At 42.5% G+C, this 16,274-nt stretch overlaps 1 protein-coding gene across 5 annotated transcripts; it reads right to left on the minus strand.

The window, feature by feature from the left end:
• Nucleotides 1-1,380: 1,380 nt before the first annotated feature.
• On the minus strand, nucleotides 1,381-15,781 carry CLTA (clathrin light chain A). 5 transcript variants are annotated; one of them, XM_051777518.1, is made up of 7 exons: nucleotides 15,509-15,781; nucleotides 8,933-8,970; nucleotides 6,915-7,032; nucleotides 5,476-5,587; nucleotides 4,076-4,129; nucleotides 2,851-2,886; nucleotides 1,381-1,824 (listed from the first exon to the last, which is right to left on the minus strand). In XM_051777518.1, exons 1-7 carry the CDS (start codon nucleotides 15,717-15,719, stop codon nucleotides 1,653-1,655), a joined length of 741 nt encoding a protein of 246 aa, XP_051633478.1. In that variant the 5' UTR covers nucleotides 15,720-15,781; the 3' UTR covers nucleotides 1,381-1,652. The 5 variants fall into 5 exon arrangements, with proteins under 5 accessions (XP_051633478.1, XP_051633479.1, XP_051633480.1 ...); XM_051777519.1 differs by having other exon boundaries at nucleotides 6,915-7,029; nucleotides 15,509-15,773; XM_051777520.1 differs by lacking the exon at nucleotides 2,851-2,886 and having other exon boundaries at nucleotides 15,509-15,780.
• Nucleotides 15,782-16,274: the final 493 nt, after the last annotated feature.

Consider the following 16,274-nt stretch of genomic DNA (forward strand, 5'->3'; position numbering starts at 1 on the left):
TTTTAAGACCCTGAATTTCACGTAATGGAGTTTTCTTTATTAGATTATCAATTCATTTTGAAAGCCGTTGTTTTTAGAGCCTTGGAGTCAGCAGAAAAAAGGAAGTTTTCAGTCAAGGTGCCAGCATTAGTCAAGGCTAGCAGTGGACTTGCTCTGTGTTTCAGTCCTATTAGACTCACCTGTGATATCCGTGCGCAGTTCAGAAAATATCTTCCTGCTTTAATATATTCCATGGAATCATCAAGCTTCCAGACCTGTCGTCAGCAGCAGATTACAGCAGGTAGTTCCAGACTACCATTCTCATCACCACTCATCAGCGGCATGTGAATACACTTGCAAAGATGAAAGTAGCTCCAGGCACTACAAACAACAGTAAGGTACAGCTTAACTTCTGAAGCCCAACAGGAAACCATTTATTCTCTATCTTACCCACCAAAGGGGGACAGCTGCTAGTAAGACAGTTAGTACATTTTAGTCTGCATCTGCAACCCTTTTCAAGCTGCCTGGACCAACCTTCCAGCTTGTGTGTAAAAGGGATTAAAGCAATTACGCTACACAGTAGTTAAGATCCTGTGTCTTTGATAAAAATGGTGGAATAATATATGAGACTGAACAAATTATTCTGACAGGAGAGACAACTAAGGTAAGCCTTAACAGAGCAAGGCTGGAATACAGTCCCTGTGAATGCAGGGTGACCCAAGGAAGCAGAACAGTGATTTTCTGGAATGGTTTTTTTCAGATTCAACCACCTTGGCAGACAGAGCTCCAACCCGCAGATGAACAGCAGTAAGAGCAAGCCTTCCCTTCTCTTGCTCTCCAGCTCTCCAGTTCACCACCCTGGTGGGAGAAAGTCTCTGCAAAAGTTAGTAAGGACAAAGACAGTTCAAAAACATCCAAGCAGCCTCTGCACAACAGATCTTTTGCACTGAATACCTAGCAGAACAGAATATGCAGTAGAATATCAAAAGCTTTAAACTACTCAGTGCCCTGTACTGTATGTTGAGACTAAGATGGGCAGCCAGAGTGACAGCAGAAAACTACACAGAACTGCTTACCTGCAGAAGTCAGTGTCCTCAGTTCCACTGGAAGAGAGATAAGCTCCTTAACAAGCCTGCTGCTGCAGTTTCCTAGAGCTTTTATCTAGTGTGATAAATTGGATAGGGGAGCAGTTTTTAAACTAAAGCCCTCAAGAGCTTTAAGAAAGCTTAATGAAACAAGCAGGACAGCCTCGCAGAGACCAGGAGCACTGCTGTCTGGACTAGTCAGCAACAAGGTGAAATCACTAGCCATTATGAGAAATGTTTGCTCACACCCAATTCAAACACCATCTGTCAAAAGGGAGCAGGACACCACCTTGATTCATCCAAAGTCCACAACACATTTTGCTGTTTAACAGATCTTTAATATCAATAATGTGGGAAGTGACACCTCAGTGCACAACAGCACAGAGACTACAGTTTTGGAGGTTCTCCCATTTCAGACACAGAAAGGAAACATTGGGAAGAACATGCAATCAAACAATGATCAGATCTAGATACATCATGATGTTGTCCAAAAAAACACATTGAAACAATTAATCAAATTACTGCAAACATAGCTTCTCTGAGTAAGGTTAAGATATTGCATTTGTAGTGTTTCCATTGAGCTTTGCTTCAGCGAACCAGCGGAGCCTGCTTGAGTGAGATGAGGACTGAACGCATGCGGGACACATCTTTTGCCTGCTTACTAGACTTGGGATTAAAGTCACAGAGCTGAGCCACACGTTCCCACTCAGTGCCCGGAAAAACGTCTTCTGCATCATTCACAAAGGCTTCTTCAGCTGCCCTAAAAGCAATGCAATGCACTTTGTGTTAATGCCCAGCATATAAGACTCTCCTTCCCTCTTACAGGATGCAGTTTCTTTCATAAGAATGTGACCTGACAGCTGTTTGTGGACATTATGGCCACTTAAGATCCCACTGCCCCAATCCTGGAGATGAAAGTAGATTGCAATAGTATGCTATGCACAAGCAGTGCTGAAGTTTGCTGTGTAAAATGTTGGAATACAGGTGTTTGGTTTTAAGAACAGTTATTGAGTCTTTGCCTAAGGAGTCGCCACACAAAGTGCCAGGAGGTAAGGTACTTCTATGTAGGCATTTTATTTATGGTAAAATGCCCAGGTCTTAACTAGTTAAGACCCTGCCACTTGATGGCTTATACTGGACATTTGCCAACTGGAAATTTACAACTGCCTGCGAGCATAACTTAAAATAGATTCCATTTGAGGATTTAAATCAGCCCCAAGGCCTACAGGCCATCATAAAACTATCTGCTGATGATTCCCAATGCTGCAGTGAAGCAGCATGAATCATAAGAAATTTGTTATGAATCCCATGCTTGTGAGTGCTATAGACTACGGTGTATTTTGGCAGAGGAGATGACTCGTTTGAGGTCAGCTCACAGAATAAATACATTTCCACTCCTCTCACCCTACGGAGACTCTAAGGAGGCTTTGTATATTACATACAGGTTAGTGTCAGTGGCTTCCAGCTGTATTATTTTAGCATTTCTATGCTGCCAATAGCATTGCTTCAACACAGGGATAACACTCCAGCATCTAGTTTACGTGAACTGTGGGGCCCTGGTAGCTGCCTGAGTGCAAGAGCAATAAGCATCAAGAGATCAAACCAAATCCATCTACTCCAACAAGCAGTACAGAGAAAGCAGTGAAAATGACTTTCCCATGAGGGTTCAGCACTATTCACAGGGATGATAAGGTTACAGACACCACTGAAGACAAGGATCACTACAACACTGCTACTTTATGTGACATGACACTTTTAAGGGGCAGTGAAGATTTTTTTACTTAACTGTTCTAGGCTGTAGCAAGGATGATTTATGTTTGTGCTTAAAGGTGAAGAGAAGAAAAGAAACAAGGAGAGAAAGTTTAAGTCAGATATAGAAAATGAGAATGAGTTTAATGCAGATGATTAGCTGGCTGAACATGCACTAGTAGCTTAGCCTACGTTCAGAAAACAGGCAGCCAGTTTTATTATGCAGCATTACACTGCACATTTGCATTGGACATATGAAAATAAGGGTTTTACTGAAAAAAAAAAAAAACTAACAAAATCAACTCCAGGAGACTTCAGAAAAGTTAAACACCACCTGTAAGTCCATCATTTCACAAGTCTTGGTTTACATCCACCCACAGTTAGCTAATGAATTCCACACTGAACCTTCAATATTAATCCAGTCAAAGCCACAACATGGCTCACCAGTACACCTTCTAAAGGTGTCACCTTACAATCTGTGACGTCCATCTTTTAATTCAAGTCTACAAATTAAAGGAAGAAATTAAAATACATGAACAAGCCAATGACCACTGCATTCCTTCTACCCCTTGGAAACAAGCATACTCACTGGGGCTTGAAAGTCATGGCTGTGTTCTTATTGACCCGTTAGGCTGGCAAAACATCTACACAGAGCTGCTCCTAAATGTCTTCCGAGCAGCTTTTGCTGATTTTCCAATACCACCTTCTTGTACTTTTCATCTGTTCTCTTAACAGTCTCCCCTATTTCTACATGCACACACCTCTTCTATCCTGATTTACGTCACGTGATTCCTTTCTACTTTCCTTGGCTTACAGAGCTTTATGTGCAAGCACTGCTTGAGTATTTTTCTGATTATGTAGGCAAATGCCTATTACAGATTTAAACACTGCTTTTCTGTTGAAGGACTAAATACAGCATCCATGTGAAACTGTAGTCCCTAACCCACATACCCAGCAAAGCACCTTGCTAAGCAGTGTTCACTGGCCTGGAACCAACTGTAAACCCCTATGTCATTACCAAAATTCCAGTGGTATGTATACTACAAGACTTAATCTGAAAGTGCTACTTTGTGCAGCGCATACAAGAAAACTGCACTTAATACTGCAGATCAGAGTCGGTCCAAAAAGTAAAGGCTATTTACTTATACGAGCTTGTACTGCCCTGAAATATTCAGAATTCACCTTAAGACACTCAGCACTACTTCTGATCCTCCTTAGTATCTCGTTGACTAGCAAACAGAATTAGTAGTTAAGCAACATACACATAACCAATCACGTCAGCGAAGGGTTGTTTGTAGAAAGCTTCATCTGCCACCCTAGGTAGCAAGTAGTCCAACAGGCAGGCAAGCAGGCAGGAGAAAAGAAATAAGGATGAGAAGTACAGAACACAGCTGAAGGCAGTTTTAACAAGCACATTAACCTTGCATCACCTAGACTTACTGTAACAGGAAAGCAGTTACCACATGGAATATATTAATTAAGCCATTGATCAGAGGGGCAACACAAAAGTTCTGCTACATCCTAGAAGTGTGGACCAGCTAGTTGAGGACTAGAGCTCCAATGCTAGCATTAGACTACTTCCAGTGAACAGAAACTACCATCAGGCAAGAGATCTCACCAGGCTCATGAGAATGCCAAACACTCCTGCACAACACTTGTTTAATGGGCTCTGCTCCAGAATCCATATCCTGCACTCAAACATTGGCCATAATAAAGCTGTGGGGGTATCATGAGCTCTGGCCACCAACTAGAAAAGTACCAATCCTGTTTCCCTTTCTTGGCCCAACAAAAAGATAGTGGATTCCTCAGTGAATGGAAGTGGCAAAGCCATAATTCTGTAGGCAGTGTAAGCCTCCTTTCTTCCTTTAGAAAGAAGAGTAGTCTACCTAGGACTCCACTTACTAAAGACAACCCTGATGGCTATTTTTAAAGAAAAATGGTGTTTCAAAAAAACTCCAAACAAACAAACAAAACAGCAGTCCCTCTTGAAGTCTGTGAGTTCCCAAAGTATAAAGCAGTCCTGATGACTACCTGGACAGAATGAAGTAGAAATCTAAGTGGTGTTACATCGGTACTATCACATTTACCTTTATGTAGGCTTGAAGTCAAAATTCCACAGGGAACCTCAGATAGTGTAAGAGCTTACTGGACCAGCAGCCAAGTCATTAGTTTCTGCCACAGGGCCCATAATTAGACAATTCAAACCACCGCAGACACAGTCAGCATTTAGTTTTTCACTAGTAGAACTGACTCGCAGTATTTCTGAAACACTTCCAAAAGGAGCGGCAAAAGGTTTTAACCTATAAATAATTTGTAGCAATGTCTAACTAGAACCCCATTTCTACGTGTTCTACAGATGGCAATAAGAATGCTGGTCTCGGGGTAGGTAAATGCTGAAATCACTGAAGTCCTGTGCAGCTAGGAGCATGCCAACAAGTGGATAGAGTGATTCTGGATCATTCTTAATGCCTCCTCTTGCTATTCTTGGACATTTAATCTAGATTCCTTAAAAAAACTTAAAAAGATAGTTAGTAGGAGTGTTTATTTTAATGATCCAAAGGACTAGTGCCTTAAGACATACCAGAAGTATTCTAACCTCCCTCCCCAGCTATTTTCACCTCCAGTACTGTAATGGCTCTTCCAACGGCTGGACAAACTTTACCTGTTACTGGCTTTTGTCTTCTCAAGCTTTTCATCTTGCCTTGCATACCACTCTTCCAACTCCTTTATTGCTTTCTCTTTCCATTCTGCTTCCTGCTTTCGTGAGTTTGCATCTGAAGATTTAAGAATTGATTTGTCAGTCGAGTTTTTTCCAGACATAAATAATTAACATTTCAAATGATGGCTCAGGATGCACTCCAGACAGTTGCTTCATCTACTCAGATAAAGGTAAGGAGATTTCCTGATTTATGCTATGAGAATTCTAAATACAATGAACATTCAAAGGATTAGCTAAACAGAATTCCTGTGCTGCATAACTGGGACAGTCCACTTCAGTTCAGGATAGTGTTGTATTTGTAGACTAGTTCAGATTCAGTAAGTCTGTTGGTCTGCAGACTGCTCAAACCTTGCTATGCCAGTATGAGAACAAATCTCATCAAACTCTGTCACTTTAGACTAAGTGAGGGAATCTGGCACTCAGCATACTTTTACAACAACCTACAGTTCAAGACAAGCTCATCTGCTGTAACTAGCCCAAAAGAGAATCAACAGGGTCAGCTCTGTCCAGAACCACATTTTACAGAAGTTTCTATCCTAACAATTTCAAGCAAAGGCTCTTCCACAATGCAAGTGAAAAGCATATAAGTTTATAGGCTCTTAGATGCTGTGGATGGGTAGGTACCACTGCATTTAGTTTAGTTAATAATCCACTACTGTCTTAATTTAGCTATTAGATTAAGATCCATGTGGCAACAGATGGCCTCAGCAATTACAAAATAAGCAATCTTTATACTTCGGAAAAAAGTACTGAGGACTGCAGTATTTATTTATTATTATTATTATCTTGTTTTACTTACAAAAGCTGTTCATTTTCTGTCAGCTTATCTGTAAGTACAGGTTCAGAGAGCCACTCGCTTGCTGACTTCCACACCAGTATTAAGTCTGCTTGCTGGAACACTCATCCAGACTTGCTGCTCAAACTCAAGAGGCATGTTAAGACTTGGAAGAGGCAGAGCCACAGCTGAGAAATCCACTGCTTAAGAATCACAGAATGGCTTGGGTTGGAAGAGGCCTTAAGGATCATCTAGTTCTAAGTCCCCTGCCACGGCAGTGACACCTTCCACTAGACCAGACTGCTCGAAGTCCCTTTCAGCCTAGGATGGGGCATCCAGAGCTTCTCTGGGCAACCTGTGCCAGTGCCTCACCACTCTCACAGTAAAGGATTTCTTCCTAATAGCTAATCCAAAACTGTCCTCTTTCAGTTTAAAGCCATTATTAAATGGTAAAAAGTCCCTCTGCCACTCTCCTGTCAGTCCACTTTAGGTACTGGAAGGCTGCTTTAAATTCTCCCCAGAGCCTTCTCTTCTCCAAGGTGAACAACCCCAACTCTCTCGGCCTGAGAGCAGCTGACACTAAGTTACTCACAAATACCTTCCTTACCAAGTTGCTCCAGGCGTTCCTTTTGCTCCTCTCTCCACTTACGAATACTTTCTGGTTCTGACTGCAGTCGATCTGCTTGGGATATGGCAGCATAGCAGTTTGTAGGACCATTAGTCTCCTCAGAGAAAAGGAACAGTACAGTCATTTACACATGACAACTGAATATTTCAGATAACTGCCTAGAAGCTACGCAAAATTAGTCTCTGTTTGAACTGAGCCCATTCATCTGACGTTATAACACGCTTCCACCATTAATAGGAAAAATGTCTTGCCACAAATTACATCAGGACTGAAGGAAATTAATACAGGACTGTCTCTAGAAATCAAACAAAAATTCAGGATGACTGGCAAGACAAGCACCACATGTACTTAGTGGCAGAGCACTAAGCCTAAAGAACACAGAAGACAATGCCTAGAGCCTTACTATACAGTTGTAAGCCTAGATATTATCCAAGTTCATTTCACCTTAAATTTTTACTGTGAAAGTAATTTTTTTATTATTTTGTGCATAGGAGTTTAAAACATTCTCTGCAACTTACTTGTCTGCATCAGAGACATTTGTAAACCTAACAGACACATCACAAAATCTGGATTGCTGTGTGCAGCTTATAACACTAGAGGCATTTCATTATTTAAGCATCAAAACAGGGTGAGTACTAGCATACTTTTTACTATATAACAGCTCAAACACTTGCAATGAATAGTGCTATCATTAATACACTGAATTCACAAAGCTAATCAATATTGTGCTATTTGCTATAGAGGATACTACAGGTTTAACAATTTCTATTGCTTCATCCTACCCTTAACAGAGCTAAGAAACATCTCTCCTCAGAGTACCAGACTGACTGCAGTTAACAACAGATTTATTTGGCTGTGCCTTGCCCCTCTTTGGACCTCCTGTAGTCCTCAATGAAGGAATAATGCAAAGAGAAGGAGCTAGCCTGGTGCAACACCACCAAGCTTCATATTCCATCCAAAGCAAAATATACTGGCCAGCTGCAAAGCCAACTAATAGCTAAAACAAAAGTTATGTACAGACCATGCAGTCCATTTTTCCTCATAAAGAGGAAGCTCTATCAACCAAAGCAACTGGTCTCTTAGAATTTCAAACACAAAATCAAGGTATTTCATCTACCCTCTGTTGTATAAGGAAGTACAAAGGGCCAATAAAATACAATTTTCCCATCAATCTCACAGCAATGCTGAGGATATAGAAATATTAGCAGCAGTGAAAGTGGTTTGTGTCTCCACAGAGCTCCGCATTCACTGAGAACTCCAAGGAGAAGTAAGTAGCTCATATGTTGCTTCCTCCCCAAGCATTCATTTAATCAGGGCTAACCAGCCAACTGTGACACCAGGCAATGACAATGCCTTGGACAAACTGGCGTGAAATTCAGTTACAACACAGTGATTGCCTTAGCATGCCTCATTCCTCCCTGACACTAATAAAGCAGGTATCTCCTCCTATTGTCATTACCATGGCTGTCCAACATGCTTTCATATTCTGACTGAGCTATTTAGCCACCAGCTTAATTTCATGCAACTCTATGTCACTAAGAAATAAGTAACGTTTTCAGTCAGCTCCTTGTAAGGCCAATCTCAATAAGGCAACCAGGATGCATGAATTATCTTTAAAGAGCAAGCAAATCTGAAAACTCTGCCTTAAACTAGGTAATCAGAGCATGCTTTTAGCTTATCAGTGGCGAGTCAATGTGAAGCCATATCATAGAGCCTGTCAGCCTGCTTTACAGTGCTTGTGTACTACTAAACCACAATTCAAATTAGAGGCAACTTAAAGCAGCAGTCCAAGTTCAGAAGAGGGGCATATTAAGAGCACTGACAACTATATGAGCTACTAGAAGTTCCTTTTCAGAGATGAGACAAAAGCACATTAGAGATAATAAACGGGAAGTCTATATTAAGTTAAAGTCTATATTAACTTAAATTAGTCTGTATTAAGGTAAAGTTCTCAGAGTAGAACAGTACATTCTCAGTACAGAATACTTCTATCTTACCTGAGAGACATCCCCGTTAACCACTCCATCAACAGCATCTGCAAAGAGGTGACTCATTTAGTCATTTGAGAAAAGACAGAACAGCCAGATTTATGGATTTCAGTAACTTGTATGAAAAGCTTTACTAGAGTATTTAATATGAGAGTTGTGAAAATGAGTGTTCCTTGATACCCTACAGGACACTTCTTTTTCCCTGCACTTTTCTGGACAGGCATGAAAAAACAGGTGGGCCATTATTTTGCAGAACCAGTAATATGAGGGCATTTCTTCACCATAAGTTCCTGCTTCAAACTGTATAAACAGTAGAGCTGATACTGCTGAGAAGCTGCTTCAGTGTTCCAAAGATACATACTCCCACTTTCTCCTCCCAGTCTTAGAAGCTGACTGCTGTACAACTGTTCCAAAGTTAAAATGGATGACTGTCCCTGCTTCAGTGTCTACTTGGAAGACTGATAATCTGGCAGCCAACACTCAGTAATTCTTATCCTAGTCTGGTTACGTCCTAATCAGCTCAAAAGATATAGCTAACATTCCTAGCAGTCACGTCTCTGCTACCATCTGTGATGATGTGCTTGGTAGCTTCCTACTTCAGCTGCAGCATTGTTATCCCTGAAGTGACAGTGGCAATTGAGCCTCAGGAACTGATAAGCTACAGAACCTTAAAATTTCACCTTATCAAAACACAGACATAGGGAACACATGTCAGTTGTGAGATAAACTTCTAAGTTTGTGAAACTATTTAAATCTCTGGACTACGCAAAATACACCAAGATTTTCAAGAACTGCTAAATCTCAGGAGGGCATCTCTCTGGAGCAGCATCACATAACATCTGCCTGCATGATACACCAAGTATCTCTCACCCGTAATGCCACCATGGATAAGCTTATCACACAGAAGTGTTTCCACCATCTTAATACACCCTTCAGTGAAAGAAGTGACTGTACCAAGCCCACACTACAGTAAGCAGAAATATTAAGTTATTTTGCACCATCTTCTTAAAAACAGATAGCTGACCCACGTAAAACTAAGAGCATTATGCTGCTGTATCTTTTATTTCTTTATGGCTAGGGGTGTACCAGTTTCATGCTACCAGTGTTAATGGCACACAAGAAGCTCTTCATACTCCCTTACTGAGGAAGTAGGCAAGTATTTTAAGTCTTTATCCCTGAGCCATGAATAGCAATCATTAACTGTGCTAGGTAGAGGACTGTAAACTCATCAGTTCAAGAATGGCAGTTAAGTTGGAAGATACATAGTTACTAACTTCCGTAGAGAAAGACTCAAGTTAACAAATATTAGCTTTTCAGTTATTTTCAGAGAACCTAGTATTTTATAACCAGCCTCCTATATCTCAAAGATGGTCACTACTTTGTCTGATTGCTACTCCTCTGCAAGGTACAGGAGCCTTTCTGAAGACAAAAATCACCAGTTAGGCAAGAGGGCTTTTAAGTTTTGAAGATGCTTCCAGGAACAGTGGTAATACAGTGAAGTTTTCTTGTCACACCAACAGACACTCATTACGGTCTTCACTACTCAGGCTGGTAGACTGAGGTAAAAGGAACAACATCATTGCCAAGGGCTGCAGCTCAGATGAAACAGACGGTTTGTCTTAAGGCCATTTTTCTTCTGCACAGAAACAGCCACTAACTAGCACTGAGCTGTCTCCAGAGGGCAACCAGGTCAGAGGCACCAAAAGTATTAGAACAAACTTCCCGTCTGTTTTGAGCTCCCTAGAACTTGTGAGTAACATGCAGAGTCAGCATGCTGACTGAGCATACTGCAAGCAGAAGAGGAAATGGAACTGTACCAGCATGCTGTCATATGGCAATACAAGTATGGTAATTGGGACGAGATCAATAGTCAAACATCCCTTCATTTCAGCTCTCCAGTCTCAGTGCTTGTTTAACTAAGTATGAAGTCTAGAAAAGCTATCTGTTTGCCAGCCTTCATATGAATAACTAATGCCAGTTGTGTATCAGATATTTTTGTGCAATTTCGTAACTGACTTCCTGCAGAAAAACTCTGAATACTGGTACTGCCATCATGACATTTTCATCGGCCCTGAACAACGAGACCCCTCTACTGGCTTCAGAGTTCATTCAATTCTATCACAGTATTGCACCTTGAAGCTCCTGAAGTTAACATTCCACATTTAGAACTATCCCTTTCTAAGTAATGATCAATATTCCTTGTTGCTTGCTTCTGAACTTAAGATAAAGCTTTATTTCTAAGGACACTGTCCCAATGAACATGTCCAAACACCCACAGTTCTGTAACACGTGCTGACAGTAGGGTAATAGTGAACTTTCACACAGCAACCCAGATATTTTTTAGAGTCTGGAAGGGTTTGGAGAGGATAAGTCATACCATCTACCTTGGATTCACAGGACAGATGCAACCCCCAAGCATGCCAGAAACACAAAGCTAGCACCAGGGCCTTCCACATTTACTGCAGTTTACAAAAGAAAGGGCCGGGTAGTTTGAAGATAAATACAACAACCATTTTGTCACTTCAGTCTTAGAAGTCAATTTATGGCCTCAGAGCCTTATAATAATGAGGATCAACTACTGTGAAGGCTACCACATGCATTAATACCATTCAGTACCACCAGGCTAAAAGGAAGTTTGCTTACCCTTGTTCACCTGCCTCTCTGAAGTCTTACTCTCAATGCACAAGAGGACTGTTATCAGAAGAGTCAGAGGCAGGGATTTGCAGACAACTGAAACACTTTTCTTGTGCTCTTTTAAAATAAAAGTACTTTTAATGAGTAATCTTCAGCATCTCTTTTAAGCAGTAAGTATTCTACTTCTTCATTGCTACTTTCAGTGAACTAGTAGCTGTAGTTAAAGCAACAGAAGAACATAACCAAGCGTAATATATTCTGACATAAGGTTAAGTAACGTCACCACTCAAGGTCTACTTTCCCATCCTTTTTCTTCTGGGCACAGTCACGCTTCCCCTTTACCTACCCCTCAACCGTAAGACAATAAGAAAGTAGACTTTTCTACAAAGTTTTTGTTTAGATAGTTACGCAAGAACCTGGGGAAGAAATAGTTTTTCTATACATAACTCACTCACGTGCCTATGTGCAAAATAAAGCTAAGCAGCTTAGGAAGAGTGCTTCTTTCCTGTGTTTTAGTTCTAACCTGCTGTCATATCAAAACCCATTAGAGTTCCCTCATTTTCACGATAATCAATAAACAAGCACTAAACCACACCTGCATTAACACTGTGCCATAACAGCTTCTGTAATCTCCCAGTAGATGTAGTATTCTCTTGCAAACCAAAAGTTGGGTTTTTCCGCCGAGTTTCATAATAAATAACGCAGCATCACTAATACAACTTAAACAGATACCATTCCTTCATTACACGTTTCTTGGTGCTGCCTTATGGTGCTCTGAAGTATCAGACACTGATTGCACAGCAAAACCTAGAACAATGGCTGTTCAAAAGATTAAGAAAAAATATCAGTAGTCACAGAGAAGTAACTCGTTTTGTCTGTGGTGCTAATTACAGAGACAGGAGGAATAAATTCTTTGCCAAATAATTTTCAATTAAATTGATATTCACTTCCTGAAATGCTATTATACGCAGTTTCTTGACAAACACAAAACACAATTAAGTTTCTTAATTGCTAGAGCCTCATGAATGTCTTCGGTAGATGGAGAAATGTCATTCAGTCAAGTTCATATAAAACTAACAGAGTTTAAAAATGTGAAGGCAATGAGACTACTCAGCCTACATATAACTTGTGTGTGTTTGCATAATTGTTGACATATATAACTTCTTGTCTTTGAATGAAATTTTCCATGGGAAGCTACTCAATAAACTGTCACAAGGTTTTTATATCGACATACAGGACCTAGAAGCCACACATTTCCACTTGAACTCACTCTCTCCTGCTCAGAGAACATAGCAAGTGAACTGATATAACCTGAAGACCTAGTATTGTCAGACTGGAGAGAAATTAAGAATTTGACTGTAAATATATGTAAACATTGATTTACCACTGAAATCTCATGAGACATCAAGTTACTAATGACTAGATAACAGCACTGTATTATTTGATTCATACAGCACTTCCTGCTTTCTGAAGCAGTGGTTATGCTTCATCTTTCACGGGAAATTAGTTTTTCACATGTCCAGGAAGCTTGAACAGGACAGCTCTCCACATAACGAAAGGCCTACTGGATCAGGCCACTATTCCAACCCTGACCATGGCAACATGAAGTGATGCTGTGTGAGACACACGAGCCTGGCGACGCTCTGCCATTCCCCCCACAGTCACCCAGTATCCACCATTATGACAAGTAACAGAATTCCCAATACTGACATTTACACTCCATGAAGCTCCTGTCCATGTATTTATCTAATCATTTATTAAGAGACTTAAATTAAAACCTGTTTGTTGATGAGACACTATGATTCTTAAAAGCGTATGTCAAGAAGCTGGTGATTGCTTGTCACAATATTTTGAAGTTAAGATCTTCAAACTTCAGTCGAGAGCTGCCCAAGATATTTATTACTTTTGGCCCAGTATTTGAAAGAAAACTTATCCAACTGACCTGTGACCAAGGAGTTCAAAAAAGGTTATGGTTAAAAAAAGTAAATCCACAAATCCCTGATCACGACCCTTAAGCGTTGACGTAAGAATTAGTATTGTTTCAAGAAGAAATTTGCATTCACCTATTTAATTACAAAACAGCTTAATAAGCTAATATGCACTAGAGACTACAACTGCCTGATATTTATTAAGGTACTGATCAGATGATAGGAAATCTCTAACACAAATGGCAACAGAAGCCATCAGATCATTTGACACCATGACTGAACCAGTACATTTTGCATGGCTGCAGTCTGCTGCGCCTTTTAACACGGAGGGAGAGAGTACAGGCTCTGACAGTCAACAAATCAACCTTCTGTTAAAAAACAGGACCGTCAAAAGTCCACAAGCACCGTCTCCCATGCCTATTTAACAGGCCAAAGCTCAAATGCAACCGTAGTGCATACAAGGAAAGATGACATAAAGCTCACACACAGACTTCCCAGATCCTGAGATCATATTATCATATTTATTATTTTATGAGCCTCTTTCTAGAGAAAGCTCTCCAATAACACTTCTGCCTTTCATGACAAATCAATGGACGTGACTTGACAAAAAAAATCTCTTGAAAAGCAGCTTAAGAACTACTTTTAGATATCAATTCAATCTAGAAGCATTTAACAGATTGACTTTTTCACAAGGAAATACTCTGCAACAGTCACGCTGAATGCATGTAGAGCAGGAATGCCTCTTGCTGGTCCTAGCACTTTGTGAGAACGATCAATGACAGAACCTTCTTCAAAGAAATTGGTTCCCCAACAGCTACTTTAATGTTCCATAGACTGTTTGGAACATAAAGCCACTGTTAGGCATAATGTCTGTCTAAGGCTTTTGTAAGTAAGAAGCAAAGTGTCCACTGTGTCTGTTTCTGCACTACACATAGAATAACGGAAGTCAAATTATGTTTGATACCAAAACAGGATGGTGGTCTGATAACAATTATCCTCATGTTCTAGTGCTGGAGCAAGTTACTCCCCGGTAAACACCCTTTTTCACAGGAAGTATGTAAGCCATATGTTTTGGACTTCAGGAATGAGCTGGTCTTAAGGGCAGTGCTACCACTAAATAAGCACTGGAAGCAGCAGGTCTCCATTACTCAGTTTATCTAGTTAAGCTTTATTCCAAGAGATACTATAAATCTGCATCCTCAAACGTAAGATACACTGTTAATTTCAGAAATCAGGCTGCAAAATGAAGACTTCGTTCTAAAGATGTTCTGACAGGGAACTGGAGAGCAAAGTTATTCAACTTATTTTGAAGAATCAGAGTGGCATCCTCCTGCCGCGAGAAAGGAACGATATACGAGAACAAATATGTTCCTGTAGACCTAGTGATAAGCAGAAGCAAGGTCTTCCGAGAGTGCTGGAACATCAACTCCTTTCCAGTCAGACTTCAGTTAAAACCTTTCATAATGATAAGTGTTTATTCAGGGCTGCTCTGGCTACCATTAGACTAACTGGAAACACGCTGATCTGTAGTTCCCTCCTCTGAACGAGGGTTCTGCAGTGTCAGGTTTGTCACATTCAGTACAAAGGTTACCAAGGAACAAAGGCTAAAGGTTTACTAAAATTAAACATTAGCTTAATTGCTCTCATACTTTAAGACTAAGATAAATCCCGCTGAAGACAAGAAACCCAAGGGGCAGATTTATTCTGCTTTCAGCGGCCCTTCCTTTCAGGCAGGCTCCTGGATTAGAGATCAGCGCCGTTCTCATCGGGATACACCTCGGGCATCTCCAAGAGATACAAACCCACCCGAGGGAGCAGGGAGGCCGCTCACCTTGTGGCACAGCACACCCGGGACGGCCCTGACCCTCCCGGGGCCACCTTTGGGCAGCCGAGACCCGCTCGGGGCAGGAGCCGGGGCGAGGCTCCCGCCGGCACCGCCCCCGCCCGGACACGGCGCCCCCGAGGCAGAAGGGGAGCCGGGACCCCTCGCCCCCGTCCCCCGCGCCGCCCCCTCAGGGCGTACCGTCGCCGAGGCCCTCGGAGCCCTGCAGCGCTTCGGGCACCTCGCCGTTCTCCAGGATGCCGTAGCCCTCGTCGTTCTCGATGCCCGCCATCTCGGTCTCCTGCTGCGCGAGGAAAGCGGCGGCGGGATCCTCCTCGGCGCCGTCGGGCGCCCCGTTGCCGGCCGGCGGCTGCTGCGGCTGCTGGGCACCGAAGAGCTCCATGTCGGCCATGGGGGCGGGCGCGCGCTGCGGCTCCGCACCGCGCCTACGCCGGGCAGCGCGCGGGCGGAGGGGCGGCTGCGCCAATGAGCGGCCAGCGATGCCCGCCGTGGCCAATCAAGCGAGCGGTGGCGGCGGGGCTGGCGGAACGCGAGCCAATCAGCGCCCAGAGCGGCGGCGGCGGGCGGGGTCTGTGCCTCCCCGGCCGCGGCCCGGCCCGTGCGGGCCCGCCCTGCTGGGTGAGCCGCGCTCCGCCGGGGGCTGCTGCGGGCGCTGCTGTGGGCGCTGCTGCGGCCCCGCCCGCGACCCGGAGAGCAGTGCGAGCCTGCGGAACACACCAGTGAAAACACCGGCTCTTCCCTCTGCGGTGGTTTTTTTTTTGTATGTGTTTTCTCCCCGGCATTGGGAAGCTTAAAGCACGGAGTCGCAGAGTGGGTCAGGTTGGAAAGGACCGCTCTGGGTCGTGTGGTCCAACCTCCCTGCTCAAGGAGGGTCGTCCCAGAGCACGGGGCAAGGGGTTGCGAACGGATGGTTCTTGGATGTCTCCAGTGAGAGAGACTCTGCAGT

The sequence above is a fragment of the Manacus candei genome, unplaced genomic scaffold (assembly GCF_025592945.1).
Source record: "Manacus candei isolate 608988 ecotype Guabito, Panama unplaced genomic scaffold, ASM2559294v1 h1tg000010l, whole genome shotgun sequence".
NCBI classification, from domain to species: domain Eukaryota; kingdom Metazoa; phylum Chordata; class Aves; order Passeriformes; family Pipridae; genus Manacus; species Manacus candei.